Raw genomic sequence first — 21756 nt, forward strand, 5'->3', positions numbered from 1 at the left:
CTGAATTGAAGGGCGAACACTAGTAAAAAAAAATGAATTACTTAAATTTTCTGAGATAATTTGGTTAAAAGTTTTTGAAAATGGAAAATTCAGGTAATTCTCCGAAATTATTTTGGAGAAAATTGGTAAGGGTTCAAGAATTTTGGAAAATCCAAATTATTCTAAATAAAAAAAAAAATTCATAAATATGCAAGTAATTTGTTGCCTGGTTGGAAAAGAAATAAATTACAATGAACCAAAAAGATACTCTAATTATTCCAGAAAACTCGGAATTTTATTATTTTCTTAAAATATAATTAGAAAAATATAATTCGGAAAATCAGAAAATCCCCATCTCCTCAATCTTCTTCATATCAGCACCATTGAAGTTGGGGGCTGCACAAGAAAAATGACATACAGCCTGCTTGTTCACCCTTTTCTTTCTTTATTACTCTAGTTGTTTTCTAACCACAAGGAAATGAGAAGGAAAGTTGGGGCAAAATTCTTACACAGGAGCTTTCTGCGAAACGTTTCGATTACAAGTTGTAAGTGCCAAGAAAAGGCATTAGTACTGAACCAATCCAGAGCTTACCATCCTTCTCCTCTACTTCACTAATAAACCTTAATGTTTTTCCGTCGCAGTCTTCTAAGACATCCAGAACTTTCCCTTCCTCGCTCAGCTTTATGGCAGTTGCATGTGCCTTTCCTCCTACTAACAGTGAGTGCAGTTGCTTGAAGCTGAGTGGAAATTTTAACAATGTTTTCCCAATCCATGAATTTGAAAGCACCACCTTCGCAAAAAGTCCCTTTTTAGAATGCAAAGCCACCCAGAACTCCCCTTTTGAATTTCTTCTGATATTGTCTGGGAATCCCGGAAGCTCGGTGAAAACATCAGACTTTCCAGCATTAGGGCCATGAAGCCAAAACCTTAAAATCCGACAAGTTGTGGTTTCAGCTACTAGCAGAAAGGTAGAGTCCTTGCTCAATGCAACACCATTGGCAAAAGCGAGGCCTCGTGCTAAGACTGTTACTTCTTTGCTTGATTTATCATATTTCAGTAACCTACCCGTCTTGTCTTTGGTCAGGAGTGATAAAATAAATTGTCTGCCAATAAAAAAATATAAACAAATAAAAAGAAAGAATGAACAGACCGCGTATGTTTTTGGAGAAAAAAAAACTCAGGATACAAATAGAAGAATGAAATTTGTTATGCTTCTATCCCACCAAAAAACTTCTAAATGCAATAAGTAGGGGTAATTAAAATCAAAAGGTTAATCTGAATGCAACCACACCTCTCTGCAAATAAAGGCATAAAGGAAATAAATGGCCTGGTCTCCTGTTACCCTTCAATCTGGCATTCTTCTGACCTTTTTAAATAGCAAGTGGTATCTCCTCCTTTAAGATATCTTTAGAGGAAACTTCGACACTGTTAACTATGAAAATCCGCTTAGGTTCTCTACAATAGTCTTAAACTTCCATAGCTATGCAATAAGTTTGACATCTAAAATGCTCAAACTCATAGGCCATTTAAGGCTTCAATTTTAAAATATTTGCATTTCAACATGTATTATTCTCACTGAATTTTCTTTTAACTGGTATTAATGGCACAGGTTTCTCAAGTCTACAAATAGAATTCAAGGTTTAAGCCAAATATCCTGATAAATTCACCCCCACCGCCACAGGAGAAAACTATTAAATATCACAACATTCATGCCTTGAGAATAAAAGCAAATACATGCTCTTCTATGCTTAAAGTACCTTCTTTGGAAGACCATGCTCGTATCTGTGAAGTAAATCACATCTTCCTGCTCATCAATGTCCAAATCATTGGTGAAGCGCATGGGTTGGCCTTCTAATTCAGTGACAACTGGCGTGGCTAAACCTCCAGTTGGACCAACAACTTGAAGACCCAAGTAAGCATCAGCAATGTAGAGATTTCCAGTTTTCTTATCAAATCTTAGTCCTAATGGCCTTCCACAGACATGTTCCATTTCAGGAGCAAATGGGCGAACACACTCGTTCCTTGCAAATTGAGATTTGCGGTGAGTCAAAAAAATGTGAAACTTTATAATGTATGATAGAAAAAATAAATAAAAAAATCCAGTGTGTATTCCTGATAGTGAGTCCTCTCGGTCTATGAAACAGAGGGAATTTACACTTTCCACACAATTGAATACCACCACTGTATCAAACCATTTGAAGTAGTCAACAAATCCAGCAACTACATTTCAAGCAGCCAGTTAACTAGACAAAGCTACCACCAATCCACTTCCTTGACAAGGGAAAGGCAGAAGGAAGTAACGAGCTCTATGCACTTAGATGGTTGAACAAACTGAAATCTAAACCAACAATTATCGGCATCAACTACTGTTTTCTAGAATCAAATACAGCCCCTTAAGCAATCCTACCCGTGGAACAATTTCGTTCAATTCAAAAACTCATTCATGTGATTTCTTTTTGCTTATGCATTCAAATTCGCTCTCAACTTGTGAAAAGCTGAATCTTTTATTTGTTGATAAAAGCTACATGAAAAGAAATACAATCAGAGTCAATTGCAACGGATGCTCAGATATCCAATTAACAGTATTTGACAAGATGCGATGTAATAACAAGAAAAAAGGTGCTTACTGCAATCCCTATCAGCACAATCTAAGCAACAACTCTAGAACAAGAAAATTTCCAAATTTGATCTAAAACGACTTCAGCCCTTCATGAAAATATAAATTTGCAAAAGCAATCATGCACACAGTCAAATTTTTTCACTAAAAATACTCTCTTTTCCATTCCTCCGCTGCTCAAAGAGGAAGATCTTTGCTGGCCAATCATGATTAAGGAGCACAATTTAACACCAAACAATCAAAACAAACACTAGTTTTGATAACTCAAGTAAAAATAATCCAATAAACAATAAAAGACACAAACTTTGCTTCATGGGCTGTTACCGATTAGAACTGGTGGTGGCAAAATCAGTCCAGCTTCCACTACCATCATCTCCTGCAATCCACTTGAGAACTCTACCGTCAGCAACACCAGTATAGGGTCCTTCCCCATTGGGATCAAAAACCAAGCTCTCTGGCCCTACAGCTCCGCTGACATGAAGGATCTTTGCAGAGTGAAGATGGTCATTAGATGTCGGGATGGTAGGTGGTCCAAGGAGTTTAGTTGGACTTGTTAGGAGAATTGAGACGATGGCCACTAACGTTGTTGTTGTTACAACTAACAATAGATTCTTGTTCATGGCTTTTTGGATTTTCTTAGGTTCCTTGTCAAAAAAAAAAGGCTTTTTGTTAGGTTACCCTTTTTGTTAACACAGTACCATTGGAATTTGAGATGGTTATTGCGATAAAAAGAGAGAGAGGCTTTCTCATCTCTCGTGCAGTGGTAAACTAGATAAGGTGTTCTGCGCTTATCATGGCCGAATCAAATTTAAAAAACAACTCATACAATGATCGCATTTTCAGAGGAGAAAAAAACAAAGAATCCGTGTTACAATGTTGATTAATTTAATAATATAATTTACAAAAAATAATGATAAAAAAAACTAAAAAAAACTATTATGTTAAAAAATTTAATGCTTGTTTAGTTGTTTATATTATGAAATGATATTCTTTATATGTTATTAAAGTTCTCAACAATTTTTTTGGGTTGTGAGATTGTGATACCTCACGCATAGAAAAAACCAAATAAAATAAATAAGGTCAATTATCAAACAAATTAAATGATAAAAGGATAAATTAAAAAAATAAAAATAAAAATAAAACAAAACCTGAGTCAATCTGGGTTAATTCGACTATCTCATGACCTGGCATATAAGATCGGGATAATCTTAGAAGAAAAAAAATCACGAAATTCAAAGCTCAATAACCTAATGTCGAATTATAAAATTAAAAAAAAAAACACCTAAAAAAATATCAAAATTAAATCGAGTTAATCTTCAAAACCCATAACTCGAGTTATGAGACCAGGATTATTCTATAAAGAAAAACATTAAAAACTCACAAAGAAAAATTTTTAATGATCCAAAATTATCCAAAATTAAAATACAAAACAATGAGGACAAAATCATTGTTGGCCATCAATATCCATTCTTGCTTTTAATCAAACTCTACTATAATAAATTCCTTTAACCATAGAGACATAACAATAACAGATATAGAAACAGTCTCGGAACTGGGCTGGAAGCTCTAAGCAAAAAGACTGACTGGGTCCAGTTTTAGGGTTTTGAAGCTGAGAAAAATGTCAAGGCACCTGTCGTAGAAGGCCAATCACTAAGTCATGGTTGGAGCTTGGGGCAAACCATGCCAGCCCAAGCATTTTCTTGTTTTAGGTTTACATCTTCTTTTCTATATTTTTCTGCTGAGCCGAACCCAAATCACTCTTACCCTAATCAAGCTGCACCTTCAATTTAACTTGTCTAGATTATCGAGAAACTTAATCCAATTCTGAAAAAAAAAAGGATCGATGGTAAATGAATCAACCCTTTTATCTTGGACATTGCAGAAACTTTAGAAGGCATTTAAACATGGCTGTAAAATCCTGTTAGGTTGATTTGAAACCAGGTAATCGAGATTTTAATTGGATTTTATATAAGTTAAAACTAAAATTGCAATTAGCCCGGGTAACCCGGTATAACTCGAGTGAGACCCGACATCTATAATTTTTTTTCATTATCAAAATGATGTTGTTTTGTTTAGAAACCCCGACCTCCCTTTCTTCATCCCCTATTCTTCCTTTCTTCTTCCTTTTGTTCTTGAGTCTTTTACATCTATAATTTTTTTTTGAAAAACTCAGTCCAATCCCCCACTCTCGCTCCCTCTGTTATTCATTTCATTTCGACATTACTGCATCAAAAGTTCATCGGTAATGTATTCTTTCCCACCGTTGCCAAATCTTATTACAATTGAAATTAACATGCTCTGGTATTTACCATAAGAAGTTCTTACAAAGATTACCATAGTGAACAGTGACATTGTTTTTTCCTATTTGCAAATATTTGAGTGGCGGGAACAAGCTCACAGGTTCACTTTCCCATACTCTCAAGGAAGAGTCTAGCAGTAGACAATTGCAGCTGAGGTTTGGTTATCGTCTTCAACGATTATAAATTTTGGTATGCTAGCCAAATTGTGTTCTTGAAACTACTTCTGGGTGTGTTGGTATTCTCTTTAATTTCTTGCAAAAACATGTCTCCAACAAAACCCCTTTGGATACCATGTGACGAGGAAAAAAGTAAAAAACTTGTCATCCTCGGCAAGTTGGATAGACTTTTATTTGCAAGTTGCCGTAGGTATACTTAATGATGCAAGCCATGATTAGAATTTATGCAAGAATCGTAGCTATCTGAAAGAACAATGCTAATATAATGTGTGATATTTATAAAATTGAATTTTATGAATTATAAAATTTGGAATTGTAATCAATTAATTGCTTTGCCTCTTGGCTTGTAGCTTGCTTTGTTGCTTTTCGTCAAAATATGCCGAAATGCTTATCAATTCGTTACTTTTATTAACATGTTGTTATTCTTTTTTTTTTTTTGTTAAACTTTTTAATAAAGTGGATTAGTGGAAGAAATTATAGTAACTTTATTTGTTTAGGTATTTAATGTGTAGTCCCCCGCAAAATTTTTTTATCATTGATTGAAAATTAAGATTTGAGTTTTTTATTTTTATTTTTAAAACTTAATTTTCAATTTATTTTCATCTAAGAACACAAAAAACATATCCTAAAAACTACCATAACTTAATTTTCAATCTTAAAACACATTACTTTAAAAACTTAGAATTAAACCAAATCAAAGCACACATTTTAAACTTCAATCTAGTTTTTCTAGCATTAATTAAGGCTCAAATTATCTTCATTAAACTCCCTTTTTCAATACAAATCCAATCATATTAAGATTGACATTAGTTGTGACATATGAAAATTATAAACAATAGACATGGCATCACTATATATGAATGTGGGCTGGGACCATTAGTTTATACTCGATAGCTCATGGCATAAACAGCAAAACAGGTCCATAAAAATTTGAAGTTCCTCGGAGGCCTTTTCATACATAAATACCAAATCGAACTTCCTTTTCTTTTTTTTGCGCTGGCTTTGGCCAGTTTTTTTGGTCTAAGGGGTAATTAAATGAAATGGCCCCAAACTGCCTAATGTCTGATCTAAAACCAAGTGCTAAATGCATGGTTGTTTTATGAAAGGGAGGGAAAAAAATTAAGACCTATGGTCCACCCATTGCTTGACCATAAAGAAAAGAGTGATATTAAGAGAGCCTAAAGCAAGCAAATCGAATTTTTTCTCCAAGCAATATTACCAAATATAATATGATCACTTTAGCTCCATCAATGTCAAAGTATTCATTTTCTTGGAGAACTTAAGCTTGAAAACTCCTTCAAGCTTCTCACTATTGAGTCCAAAAGTTCATATATAAACGTCTTGATTGGTTGCTCTTGTTGAGTTAAACTTTCTCGTGAAAGAAAAAAATTAATCATTTTTATCATCTGGATTGCAAGGTTGATGTTCTTAGCTTCTAATTAAGCTTGATTGATTCAGCTCATATTATCAGAAAAATCCAGGATGAATATTGAGTACCAAGTCCAAACCCAAGCCCAAGAACAAGTTCAAACTAAAGGATACATCATGCTTTTTAGGGTTTGTCCACACTCCACTCAAACACAAATTATTGCCCTAGAATTCCATGTCCCTTTTCCCAAAAAAAAAACCTTGTCCATGTAGAAAATAATCGAGCTTGAAATCCGATTGGTTCTTCATTTTTATTTGCCATGACTTTATTAAGCGTAATTAGGCTCTAATTAAGTAATCTGCCGAGATACTTTCTACTTTCTGAAGTTGCATTATTTGCTTTATATCTTTTCATCATCCAGTGTTGAATATTGCTTGTAAAGAAGCTTTTGTACTTAATATTCTTTCAAGGCACTTTCTAATAATCCATTCATGTGGCATCCAAAGCAAGAAATGATTTTGAGAAAGATTTTGGATGCCCCCAACAAGATATCCTAAGGACATTTACAAATGTCCCAATATGGCGTCTTAGGGGCACCGTTTTGCATTGGAATGGGTTAAGCAATGCATAATTCTACCCTAAAAATCACACGCAACGAAGCTTTTGTGTATAAAAAATGTTTGTGATTTGATGTATTATTTATTATGATAAGTTTAATCATAATATATTGTTGTAATGATTTTAATGAGTGTGTTTCTGAGCGTGATTGTTTTTTAAAATGTTTTTCACTCGGAAATATATTAAAATAATATTTTTTTTATTTTTTAAAAATTATTTTTAATATCAGCGCATCAAAATGATCTAAGAACATAAAAAAAATATTAATTTTAAGCAAAGAAAAAAATATAAAAAATTTAAAATTTTTACAAAAACACTTTTAAAACGCAAAAACAAAATCCTATCCCTAAAAAATAATTCCATGGTTAGTTTTTGTGTAAAGATTGCATTTAAGTGCGTTTTAAAAATGTATTTGATTTAAAAATAGTTTTTTTATATATTTTTATATGATGTTAATGTATTAATATTAAAAATAAAAAACTATTTATTTTAATATATTTTTAAATAAAAAATATTTTTAAAATGTACCATATACAATAATATCAAACACTATAAAGATGCCTTACAACTCCCATGATTGACTTGCAGATCCTAAAGTGAAGCCTTATCATGGTATAAAAATAAAATCCTGCAAAATTCAGGCTGGCAAAAAGATCTACGTATCCATTTAATTTCTAGAAATCTACCTGTTTTTTTTTTAATGAAAAAAAATAAAACAATCGCATGTATAATTGGGCAGCTAGATAGGGTGGATCATCACCATGTTTATTTAACCGTGCATGTTATTATTTTTTAAAGCAAAGATGGATATAATTAAAAACAATTAAATCTTCACATCCACACTAAAAAATATTATTATAAACGAACATGCTCAATCTTGGACGTCTGACTCTGGATCATTTCTTTGTGATTTTAATGGCGAACACGCTGAAAACCAATCATCGAAAAGTTTAACTAATGATATAATTAAGTGGTTTATTTATCTCTATTCTATTTTTATACTTTTTAATTTGAGGATAATATTTTTTTTATTAGTGTGGGTGTCCGGGCCAGCTTACACGCACCTCAATTAATCCCACGGACCTTGAATTTAACGACTATGTAAGCCTCCAGTGGCTATCGTATTTTAAGATGGTGGGAGAAGGTAAGTTTATTTTTTTGTGTTAGTATTATTTTTTCTAAATTTAAAAATAATAACATGTGTTAAGAAAATAATTAAGATAAATATTTTTTAATTGTTTTATAATCAATAAAAATAAATGAATGAATTGAATAACTCAAGATAACCATAAAATTATTTTAATCATCTAATTAAAGAAAATGATCAAACATTTTGTACATATATATTTTTTATTTTTCACATGTCTTGTTGCACGACTATATAAATTTTACATGAGCCGAATGTAATTCATATATTAAATAATATTATTTTTTATATTTTAATTTTTTATAAAATAAAAGAAAATTTTTCTTATATAATTGAATGAAAATGTCGCTTAATAATCGAACATAAAGAATAATTTTGATAATAAACTTCGACCTAAGCGTATCTTAATTGTTGAAAAATAATAATTGGGGGGAAATAAAATGTGCTCTTTAATTAGTAAAACTATGAGTTTTTTAAAACACCGATTAGCCAAGAAATCCAGAAAAATAATAAAAAATACCAGATTAAGAGAAAAAAAACTAAAAAAACAAGTTAAAAATCAGAAAATTCACAATGTTCGTGGATGAAAAAGACATAGGTGTAAACTTATTTAATGGTTTCAAGAAACTAAAACCATTAAATAAAATAGGTGTAAACTTTAGCCCGACATAGGTGTAATGGAATTTTTAAAATGTTCGTGGATGAAAAGGACATGCACAACGTTTCTTGTGGGAAGAATTAAGCCTAGTTTAATGATAAGGGGACCATGAAACCCTATACTATAGAAATTTATGTTTTTTACTCTTAGAATTTTGATTTTCTTAATTGTACCCTTCGAGTTTATTTTATGGGAAATACATATTTTGCACCCAAATATGTTTCTTTCGTTTCCCCTCTATTATTTTATGTTAATAAAACCTTAAATTATTAGCTGCATTAATGTGTTCTGTCAAACTATATTATTATTATTATTATTATTATTATTATTATAAAAGAAAACACACAATCATGAGGTCAAAGCACATGTTTTTATATGTATATATCGGTCTTCTTCTTTCCCTGAAATTTGCTCAACTTTTTTTTTTCTTTTCTTCGTTGCTTACCTATTTTCTTCTTCTGGGAAAAGAAGACTACAAGGCATGGACGCCATAGCCCCACGGTAGCCTTTTGCATGTTCTTTAGAAAAGAAAAGTCGACCCACAATGCCCGGCAAGAATCATGATTCCTGAAAGCTCCCAGTTTATAAAGGATCTTTTGTTTGGAATGGCAAAACCTTTATTGGGATGCGAGACTGGGACCATCCACCTTTAGAAACAGTTAATAACTACAATTTGTTGAAGATGTTTGCTTGACTTGTGCTTTGGACACTGTCTATGGATCCGCCATGTCCATCTGCCTCATGCAAGTTGTTCACTTTTCACGAGGGTTAACGCTACATTTGATCCCTCTATTCTCAATTTTGTTTTAGTTTGCTCCCTTTTTGTTTTTCCCCCCTTCCTAACCCCATCTTCTTGCTCTCTGTTTTATAAATGTTAAATCCAGCATTTAACTATTATAATAGATGATATCAAGTGACATTCATGTTTTAAAACCTAGATCACCCAACAAGTTGGTCTAAATTCAACCGACTTGAAACTTGAAAAAATAGATAAAAATCTCTATGACCTGATAAGAAACTCAGGTAAATCTAGTGACCTGATCGAACTATCCTGACAAAAAAATTTTATGTTGATAATTTTTTTATGTTGATATCAATAACAATAAAGGTAATTTAAAAACAAAAAGAAGAAGAAGAAGAAGGGAGGATTACAATAAGATAAAAAGGAACAAAGAAACAAGAGGACCAGACAAAAAAAAAAGTGAAAGAAAGAGGACTGGATACACCAATACCATTAACCACTTTTCATATTACATGGCACTGACCTATTAGAGAAGATATCATTCATGTGGAATCCTAAGCTTTATCAGATGCAAATTGCCCAATTGCTAGAATAATAAATTAAATTGTCAAAAAAAAAAAGGAAAATTGTAGGAGAATATTTGCAACTGCATTGGAATATGGAGAAATATTTTTTAATGGATATTAGATCTTTCCTCTAGTTCCTGACTTCCTAAAATTAAAAACTAGTGAGCTATTTTGGAAATTATCACTTAATTATCTTGTTGGGATATATAAATTGAAGTGGTCAGAGAAGTTGAAATAAAAGGTCTACTAAAAAAACAAAACTGTTTTTTAATGGAATTTTATAATTCATTAAGAATTGAATGACACGGTTGGTCGTTAATTTCAGAACTCGTGAGATTAGTTGAGGTGCATGCAAATTGGTCCGGACACCCATAATAATAATAATAAAAAAAAGAATTGAATGAACATGTATAAATGTAATTACTAATTAGGGTAATATACAAAGGATAATTTGTAAACTTTTTTCTCATAATAGTATGTGTTGTCTGTGACTCTGTGCACGTTTGCAACAATGGTGGAATTAGGGCCTTGTTTAACTTAATCCGTTTTAGTGTCCCAATGGCTTGCTGGGTTTGTCTGCGTATAAGCTAACAACTAGAGCTAGGTTGCTCTATAAAGTATAAATTAATTGTAGCCTTTCTTACTACTACTTGATTTGCATGTAAATTAATCCCAAAAGGGATCTTTGTGAATACAATTATCTCTTGAGATTGCCTCCTTTGTCCCAATCACTGTAGTGTTGTATCTAGCGTAATTAACCTAAGTTTAGCATGTAAAGACTCAAGAGCATGGAGAGAGAGAGAGAGAATGCTTGAATGGATTTTTCAAATTAAGTTAATATTTTTGCCATTTGTTAATTCTTCAAAACAAAATCAAAACATGCATCGACCTGAATTTAATTTCTTAGTGTAATTACATTGTTAATTTTTCCAACACATCAAGCAATCAAATTCTCATCCTATATATCCCTGATACTTGTTCCAACATTCGGTTGATTCTTTCCCCTCGGATATGGAAATCGAAGTGTGAAGAACTAAAGAAGTAAATCAAAGTATATTAGGCTTAATTTCTTCTCAAAATACATGTACAGCACGGCTTGCTTCGAAGAAAGGCAAGCATAACACGTAATGCTTGCGCTAAATAGATATCAAATAATTAATATTGACTTTGATAAAACGCCCATCACCATATCTACTCATGTGCTCAAGAAGATCCAAGAAAATCTATTTTATCATCCCATTGAAGGTTGACCTTTCCATGATTTGTTTGGGAGAAAAGATGATAATGATTTGTAATTAATTACTATTTTGTTTGGTTAGGAATTATTAATACATATGGCATCATTTGGTTCATCTAAACAAGCCAATGGTTTTGTAATTAATGTTTTTTGTTGGTTCTTTTTCCATGAATAACATCATTTGCAGAAGAATACAGAGATAAACAAGATGTGAGAGAATTTTTCTAACCTTGCGTTCCTCTCATGGATCAAGCAATTGAATGATCCACCTAATTAAATTAAATTTCGAGAGAAAAATTATAATTTTGTTTTATAATTGAAGTTACTTGTACTATTGGCATCCATATATATAAACAAAGACTAACATTTTGGTGCACAGTTTTGATGAAAGCAACAAACCAATGTCTCTCAGTCAATCGGCTTAATCCAGTCTTGTTTGTCTAGTGAATTTTTTAATTTTAATTAGAAAAGTAGTTCTTCAGCTAATGATTCCCGAGGTCCCTGTTGGTTCTTACAATGGTTTAATTAAGCTTTTCTGCTTCAAATATCCATCTGTGGCATTAATTTTATATTTGCTTAAATCTTCCTACTTGGGCAAATGGGGTTGGCCTTATACGAAACTTATTTTATTTTAAGCCATGGTGCCCATGATTTGGCCATGATATGCACCCATGACCTAATCTTATGTGTTGATTACAGAGCTTTAACTAATCTCTTGTCTGAATTTGTATGTTCTCCAAAAGATATATCTGCAAAGTAAAACTATATCTTATAATCTAATAGCTTCTGTGGAGGATTCATTGTATCGAAGCTTTGAGACGCTATAATTTAACTGATCTAATAACCTAAGTGGTTGCCTCCTCCTTCTAATCCCTTCAACCACCCCCTTTTCTCTTTGTTAATTTGTAGTATGGTTTCATGTAGTTTTAGAAACCTTTTTTTTAATTTCTCCCTCCAAGTCTTTCGGTTAATTAGGACAAATATAGAGACATTAATTAGCCGAATATTGACTCTTTTTTTGAAGAAAAAAAAGATTGATTTTGTTTTTAATATTGTATTTTCCACCTAGTTTGTCTTAATTTGTTCGATAATCAAGGGGGAAAAAGGGTGAAATATTCATAAATGGATGATGTTTTAGTTGAAGGGGCACATCTTAGGAGTTCGCCATTAATGAAATGAATCTTCAATAGGATCAGACTTAGGTCCACCATATCATGTTCCTCAGCATGCCAGCATTGCCATCTCGTTGACATTGACCTAAACAATTTTTCGTTGTATAGGTCAAATAATAAAAAAAAACAAGGTAGGTTAGTTTGTGAACTCTCTTTCTGCGCCATTTATAACAATTTTTTTTTTAATTTTTTATTTTGTATGAATCATTCTTTCGAACGTATGGATTCCTAACTTACTACTATAGTGACCTTTCGACTGAAGAAACCATGGTAAAGAGATTAGAATTTTTTTAAAAAAATTACATTTCTATAGTGTCCCTACTAATGAGCTAGTTTGAAGTAAAATTATTGTGGATTCCTTAGTTTTTACATGGATTTTCTCTTAGGAGGATGGATTATCAAGTTTTGTTTTACATGGATTTTCTCTTGGATAACATGGTTTTGATCTGATTAAAAAAAGAGATGAACATGCATGGTTTAATGTAAAAAAACCAGTACAAAAATACTACTTAAAAACAATTTGCTGGCATTAATTGATGGGGAATAATATCTCTCGATCCTCATGTAGTGGAATCCAATAAGAAATTAAAACTAATTAAGAAGAAAAAAAATCCGTGATTTACAAAATTCATGACTCCCGGGCATTAGCTCATATACAAAAATGAAAAGATTATAAAACTAACCCTGAAATTTAATTAATCACCTCACGACTCCAAAAAAAAAAGGAAAAAATAATGTTTTTTCTTGAGAAGGCAATAGATATTTCATTGGAACGTAATTGAACCACCATGGAAGCCGTATCTTACCAAATTAATAGTGATTATATATAATAGATGATGATGATTTTTTTCTCTCTTGATAGGGTGATTATAAGAGATCATGATGAGTACCCAAAATCAACTTTTAAGGCCATCTTCTCTTTCAGATATGGGAGAAATGAAGGAGAGGGAGCTGGGAACCATGTGGAGAGAAGCAAAAGGAAGGGGGACCATATTTATTTGGCACCCAAAAAGCCTAATTTCTAATCAAGTAGAATTTCCTCTGTCGAAGTTCTCTATTTGTGTGACAACAAGCCATGTGATGACAAGATATGCCTCCCTAGCTTGTAGTCTTGTACTCTCTACAAGATGATTTTCATCTCATGATTTCGAACCCACCATGTACGTTTTGATTTATTGATTTTCTTGATTTTGAACTTGCTTTCTGATGATCTGTAAGGTGGCCACGCCAAAAACCCATCAAGATCAAGGTAACTATCATACCCGGACCAGGGTTTAGGTTCTGGTAATTGATCAAATTAACTTATCTAAAAAAAACAATGTTTTTTTTTGGATTTTAAAAAAATAAATTAATAAAACAATGTTGTATGAAAAATAAAATAAAATGGTGTTATTTTAAATAATTAATTCGATGAAATCTCATTCGAGTTTAGTCCAGTTAATTGAATTACGAGATTGATTTACATGCTAATCTAGGTTAATTTCAAACATAATTAGAAAGCAAACTGAACATAATTAGTTTTTGTGCTGATAAATCACTAAATTAATCTATCAGAGACCAGAGACGGAGTGTAAAGGTTCTGTGTTGATGAATCTCTATATCATTTTGTTAGAAGGAATTCAGTAACTATTATAAGTAGTAATGAAAATTTGTCAAAACTCAAAAAACATGCATATAGTTAGTGTAATCTACCGTTCTACCCGCATTCAGATGGAAAGAGCAAATAAATCGGCTCTTCCCTTAATTTTCGAGCTTAATATCTCAATCCCTTTCAAACTTCCTTCCAAACAACAAAAAAGACAAAACCATAAATCTTGGACCATCGAGAGTCTCTCCTCTTCCACCAGTTCATCACCAACCTAATCTAACTCTAGTATGTACCCAAGCCACGACTAAGACCTCTAGCAATCTCGTTGTTGATTTTTAATCACTGCAAAGCTTCTCCAACGCCTCTAGCCGACTACCAACATTGTGGATACCTAATCTGACCCTCTCAACAATTTTTGATGGTTTATAGGTCTGATGTAGCCTCCTAGTGGTGTGATTTATGGAACTAGATGAAGAGATGGAGGAGAGGACAACGACAATGACGATGGAGGAGGGGCTTGGGAGGAAGTGGAGGATTTGAGTTTGAATGAAGATTTATGCATTTTTAGGGTTTGGAATTTAGTGCGTCTGTATTATTAATACTCCAATTGAAAGGGGATTTTTCTTTGAATAAGGTCCTTTTGTATTATTTTTTTAATTTCGATTGAATTGTTCTCGCATTTTATCTGGTTTTTATAGTTTAGGGTTTTGAAATTATTTTTGGTTCCTTCCTTGCTAAACTATAATTAGCTGACTGATCCGACGAATTTAAAAAAGTAGATAAAATTTAAAAGAGTAAATTATAACGTAATTAATCCCTATATTGTGCCAAACTTGTTTATTCCTTTTATATATATAGTTTTTTTAAATGCCTTTTTTCTATATAAAAAAAATCCCATCTATCTACTTTTGTTTTCTTTTTTCTATTTTAACAAATTAATTGAAAAACAACATAGATTCGACAAAATAACTATATTATAAGCAAATTTTAGAACATTTTTTTTAAACTACAAGGATTAATTGATTAATTTCATTAAACTAAAGAGACTAAGTTATAGCTAATTCAACTTAAAACTGTGCCTTGAAGGAGATAAATTAAAAAGAAAAAACTTCAGCATATCTTATAACACTCTAGGATAACATAATCTGGCAGTTGTAGATGCACATCATTTTATTTGATTTAATGACTTTCAACAGTATGGATTGATAATCTGTAGCAGAGAAGGAGAACGAATTTCAAAATTCTGACATCCACATAAAAATTTTGGGGCTCGAGCCCTAAATGTTCACCGATTATTTAAATAATTTATAGCTGAAGGTCAATCCCCTTGTGTAAACATGCGTGTGCGTTAAATCAAATTCATTTAAAAATAATAATAATAATAATAATAATAATTAGATAATAATAATAATTAGACAAGATCCAGAGACTTGTATATTTGGTCGATGGAAATACCAAATGTCATTGATACAAAGGTAGGGCCAAGGCGATCATGAAATCTGACGAGTGAACGTGTGAGGTTGGTTCTTAGGCAGACAAGCTCAGCTAGAATCACACTGTTATGATGTAGGTATAAACCTTGTCTAGAATGGTGGGATATAGATGGCCTAGATGCGTACACCCATTCCATTTTAGCCTTGTACATATCAACCCACCAAGGCCAAAACATCTATAGCGATTCATGAACAAAGGGGGGTCTTGGCCACTTTAATGGCATGCCAGAGTATGTAGATTGCATAACGAACACGGCAATTATGGAGTGCAAGGACAATTAGGGTTTGATTTGTTAACTTCTGGGTGGAGGTAATCTTGACCTTGTTTTTTTAAAAAGGAATGGATGTTTGTTAAAGTGTTAGAAAATAATATAAATAATATTTTGAAATTTTATTTTATAATTTAAATTTTTATGTTGAGATAGTATTAGAGTCTTATTGACCAAGTGATCACGTGTTCGAATCTTGTCAACTCTATTCTAATTAAAATCTAATTAATAGCGCAAGGTAAAGTAGGCTCGGGTAAATTTCAAGTTTAAAAAACTTTCACTTGAAAGGGGTTTTAAAGAATAATATAAAACTATTATTGAGATCTCACTTAAAAGCTTATGTTATTGGATTGAGATGATTATTTGACATGATATCAGAGCTTTGTTAACCGAGAAGTCACGAGTTCAATTCTTACCACCTTATTCTATATGATAAAAATTAAGCACAGGATACCGTGAGTCTGTGTAAATTTCAAGTTTAAAGAGTTTTCATTTGAAGTGGTGTGTTAGAGAATAATATAAATCATATTTTTGGACTTCACCTAACAACTTAAACTTTTAGGTTGAGATGGTTCTTTGACGTAGAGATGAAATTCAAACCACAAACATCAGATCTCAAGTGATGTTATTGGACTTGCGATAATGAGTGGTTCTGAGCAGTCAAAAATAAGTTTGCCACGACTAGATGAGGATCTACCAGACCACAATAATAACTCAAAAAAGCTATAACTTCTGATCTGATCGTTGAATCACGCTTAATTTTTTATATAAGTTTCTGGAGGTTGCTTACCTTATATATATATATATATATATATATATATATATATATATATATATATATATCTTTTCATCCTACAACGTTTATACTTATTGGAAATTAGACTTTCTAATTTGTTTCGTTTTACTTTTTATGATGTTATCATTGTTTCATAATCTAAGTTGGAAGCTTTACAAAATTAGCTAGGGTTGATCCGACTCAATCTGAAATGTCATCATTTTACTATTTGAAAAAAATAGTCTTATTTATTATGTTATCATCCTAGTATTTAAAAAGATTTCATTTAATATACATCATTTTTTAATTAATGGTTGATTTGTTTTTATTAAAAAACACTTTAGTAACATCCTTGTATTTTTTTTATATTTTTTTAAATGATCTGACCTATAGCATATACCGCGGGCTAAGGATCTAATTTTCAACTACAGGTAAAAGATTTATAGCATCTTGATTAGCTGCTTCTAGCAAAAAAAAATAATAATAATAAAAATCAAAGAGAATGCTTTCATAAACTAAATACGAGTGAAGGTAAGAACAAGTTTTAGTCATTGGACATTGCCAACAAGATTTATGTACTTTTTTTAATTTGTTTATAATAATATTATTTAAAACTAGCTGATTAAATTAAACTAATTTGTGACTAAATTTGATATTGCTAAACAAGAGATGGTTTAGTTTTGCATACTCATCTCATATCCCCACTAGATAGCAAGTTAAAGTGTGCTCTAGCTTTGTATAAAAAAAAAAACTCTAAAATTATTCACTATTTATATTAATAGATTTTTTTTCTTCATAGAATCGTCCATGCTCATGTGATCACGAATACAAAGTTATTAAATTTGATATAACTATTGATTCAGTCTAAGATTTAAATTATTAATTTGACAGGTTGATTTAGATTAATTAAAACAATTTTATTTTGATTTTTTTAAAAAATAAATTTTGATAATATTATCAATTGATTTATTTATTTTTTCTAACTCAATCCAACCAGATTTGAGTATAATAATAATACAAAAACCAAAAAAACCTTCCCTGTCTACGTCATCATGAGTCATGACCATGCTAGTCCAATCAATAAAATTTGGAACTGAAATTTATATCAATAAAAAGAAATTTGATGCATATACATATACATATACATATACAGATACATATATGTACACACACACGTACATATACTCACACATCCTAGTTATTATTATTGGTGTAGCTAAGTAGGGGGGGTATCATATCATATGTAATGTTTGGCAATTGCTTACATGGCTCCACTAAACAATTTGTAGTAATCTTGCAGGATTGGATTGTACGTGACAGGTTGTCCAACGATTTAAAGTGTGTCGGGGAATCTCTCATTTTTCTTTAATGTTCGTAGCTAACCATGAGAAGGGAATTTTCTTTCAAATTATATATTTTTTTAATTTTTGTTTTAATAACAAATAATCGATGCTCGATTGACTGTAAAATTATTATTTTTTAAAAAAAACATGGGATTCTGCCACTATTTCTTAGAGTGCAGATTAAATTTGATTTTTTTTAACAAATATCAGAAGTTATCGCTAGCTAGTTATTGGTTAAAGAATATGCAACTTGCTGATAATTCATGGCTGTAGATTAATTATAAATTATAAAAAATATTAAAAAAATTAGGGTGTAAACATTGTTTATATCAACAAGACAGCGAAATCATCTCGATTGTTTTTTTTTTTTATATATATATATATATATATATATAAAAGAGTAATTGAATTAAGTTATGGAGGAAAAATATATTTTGTTAATGAATCTTTTATGACGAAAACATATTTTTTCATTAGTAGTATGTTATCTGAAGAAAAACTATTACAGCATAATATAAGGGGATGAAACTATATAAAAAAAAATTCGATAATAAAAAATAAAGAACTGTTCAAGGAACAAAGTAATTAATAGTAAAAATAAAAACACTGCACAATAATGCACAGTATCTCTACGTTTTGTTTTATTAAATAGTGTAATTTTGGAAAAATCCTCTAATTATGATCATCCGCAAATCTCCTCCCTCTTAATCATCATTCATTCAATGTGCAGTCATTTCTCTTCACTCAATTTTTTTACTGGATTTTCTAGAGCCCCAGTATTGATATTGTAGAGAATTTCTTCCCCTAAAAAACAGAAATTAAACATGTTGCATGAAATTTACCTTTTGAATGTATATTTCCCCTGTTATTATCAAGACAAGATTCAAATAATTAAGGTCCAAAAGGACAACACGAACTCTCACAAAATTTGAATGCTGTTTGGTGAAAGACTTTAATTAGGGAGACATTTAGCTCTGCGGTCACAACCCTAGTGGGGAGCACTCCAATGGGAATGCAAGGCAGCAATCGTCTTCCTTTCACCATACTATTCTGGGAGTGCTGAGATGATTAAAAACAAATTTATTTAAAATATAAATTGTAAATCCCCTCGGAGCCATCACATTAAATATTTAATGTGGGAAGAAAAAAAAATTGAAATCTAAAATATATTTTAACTTGGGCATCTCATGATTAATTACTTGAGGGGGTAAGATCTTGTCATGGCAAGGGAGCATGCATCCCTTCTCCTTTTTAACTCCTAGTGTTTACATTGCAAGCAAAGATGTTGAATTTCTGTGGGTTTTCCGATCCTCATTGAATTTTCTAGTGGGGAGCACTCCAATGGGATTATTTGAGTTCCTGAGAATTTTCTTACCTTCATTGAGATGTCTTCAATAAACACTCAATTTTGATATATAAAAACTGATAAAAAATAATAATAAAAAAGCTCGTTCAAGATTTAGATTATGAGTTAACCGAATCAACTTGAAATTTCTTTTAAATTAAAACAATATAGATTAGATTTAAAATCAACAGGTCACTTGATTGACCCATAAAATCAAATCGTGTTTTATAACTATAATATTAAAAAAAATAAACTTAACTTAGAAGTCTCGGAATACAAATTTTAGACGAACAGCTAAGGCTCGCACTCCTGTCTAGTCTACCATGCCTTTGTGATAAAAGCAGGAGTGCATGGTTTTTGATTCACTAATTAGGTCGATTGACAAAATTATTGGAGCAGAAATATGCCCTTTTAAAAAGGAAATCATAGCAACTGCAATCACCAAGAAAGTGAACGCGGATTGTCAAAATGCTGACCACTTTTCTTCATCATTTACATGATCAAATTCTGCAGTCTAAGGTAAAAAGAGAAAGGCATGAAATTTGAAGATTTTAAGCTCCATTGGCCCCACTATAATTTTCTCCCTTGGTCACTTTATTATTTGCAAGTGCCGTTTGCTAGCTTTAGTTAGTTTTCTTGTTAATGGATCTAAACTTTATTATCTACTGTTGCTATAATTATAAGATTATGATAAGTTTTGACAGATTAATACAGGATTTAGATCGGTTTATGTTAATATATATATATATATATATATATAAATTGATTTTAACTTGATTTTATTAAAAATTTAAGTTAACTCGCGACTCGATTAACCCAGATAAAATTTATTTTTTTATTTTAAAAAAATTACTTTAATCATTTAAGAAAAATAATTAGATTACCCCAGATTTACGCTATTCCCTTCACACTTTTCTTGGTCTTGGTCAACTTCACGTGGAGTTTAAAAACAAGCACTAATAGTAGTAGAAATCTAATAGCACGGTAGACAAAATATTTTGGGTCTAATCATAACTATATTTGACGTAGAATTTGTTGACCTATTTTCATAACAATCTTGAAGAAAATCGATGGCTTTCCAGAAAGTTATAAGGTGAATGAGCTTGGAAGCGTGTGGGAGTGCTTCGAAACGTGGAAATAATTATTTTTTAAAGTGTTTTTTATTTTAAAATATATTAAAATAATATTTTAGTTTGTTTTTTTAAATTATTTTTAATATCAGCACATTAAAATGATCTGAAAATATAAAAAATATATTAATTTAAAATAAAAAAGATAAATAAATTTTTTTTAATTTTTTTTAAAAACGCTTTCAAAACACAAAGCAAATCTTGAATGTTGCGAGGTAGAATCCTAGTAAAATCTAGAAAAAATCCACTAAAATTCAAAGTTGTGAAATTTCAAAGAAAAGTTGTTATGAGTTTCCATGTGAGTAGCAATGTTATTATCATAGTACAAAGCCATTTCTTTAATTAATTCAATCTTGAGGATCGACTTGTAAAGCGACATGTTCTTGTTTTTTTTTTTCTTTCTTTGCTATGAAAACTTGGACCGTCTCTCTCCACCTTACCTTTTCTTCCTTCAATTATAATCATCTTTGAAAGAGCATACACCGGTAGTGTTAATATGCTAGCCTTGCTTTTCGTGTTGTTCTCTTGAGTATGAATTCCAATAAAAATTATAATATTTTTTATGAATATATTAATTTAGTTAATTTATCTATGATCTATACCATCAAAATGAAACCTGATTTTAATATATAAAAAAATCCGAGAATTCTCTATTTGTTAAGAAAAAAAAAAAGTTAATAGGAGAATTATCCATATACCACTTGCTTGACTTTAGTGTGTATTTGGTAGCTTTTGCCTTTTGAATTTTAAAAAGTAAGTTTAACAAAAATTATAACTTATAATTTTTTTTAAATAAAGTTTTAAAAAAGTTTTTAGTAGTATCCTTTACAAAATTATAATGTGTATTAATTAACTAAATATTTTAAAAATTATAATTAAAATGAATTACAGTTTTATTCACATTAATTCATACTTTTAGATGGATCGTTAATCTTTTTAAATTCTGCTTTAAGCTAAAAAAATCCTTAATTTAGACCGGCTAAACCAATTTTTTTACCAAGAAGATGTAGTTGTAATGAAATGATTAGATTTAGTAAAAAAAATAAAATAAAATTTGAAATGAAATCCAATCTAGATTAGATTTTAGAATTTTATCACAAAGTTGGCTTATAAAATCAAACTGAGTTTTGTAACTTTTCTTTAGGGGCTCTAAAAACACTCCTTGTAAGTAGGGTGAAGTAAAAAATCAGAAATAATACGGAAACACAAAAATAACTAAAAGAATTGAACC

At 30.9% G+C, this 21756-nt stretch overlaps 1 protein-coding gene across 1 annotated transcript; it reads right to left on the bottom strand.

Annotated features, from left to right (window-relative positions):
* Nucleotides 1-252: 252 nt before the first annotated feature.
* On the bottom strand, nucleotides 253-3407 carry LOC7464107 (protein STRICTOSIDINE SYNTHASE-LIKE 10). The gene is made up of 3 exons (XM_002323219.4): nucleotides 2922-3407; nucleotides 1738-2001; nucleotides 253-1083 (listed from the first exon to the last, which is right to left on the bottom strand). Exons 1-3 carry the CDS (start codon nucleotides 3215-3217, stop codon nucleotides 516-518), a joined length of 1128 nt encoding a protein of 375 aa, XP_002323255.1. The 5' UTR covers nucleotides 3218-3407; the 3' UTR covers nucleotides 253-515.
* Between the last annotated feature and the right edge of the window lie 18349 nt (nucleotides 3408-21756).

Source organism: Populus trichocarpa, chromosome 16, assembly GCF_000002775.5.
Source record: "Populus trichocarpa isolate Nisqually-1 chromosome 16, P.trichocarpa_v4.1, whole genome shotgun sequence".
NCBI classification, from domain to species: domain Eukaryota; kingdom Viridiplantae; phylum Streptophyta; class Magnoliopsida; order Malpighiales; family Salicaceae; genus Populus; species Populus trichocarpa.

Coding starts and splice junctions, on each gene's coding strand:
- LOC7464107 (XM_002323219.4), bottom strand. CDS start 3,217: ATGAACAAGAATCTATTGTTAGTTGTAACAACAACAACGTTAGTGGCC. Junction 2,002..2,921: donor GCCACCACCAGTTCTAATCG/GTAACAGCCCAT, acceptor TCAATTTGCAAG/GAACGAGTGTGTTCGCCCAT. Junction 1,084..1,737: donor AGCATGGTCTTCCAAAGAAG/GTACTTTAAGCA, acceptor TTTTATTGGCAG/ACAATTTATTTTATCACTCC.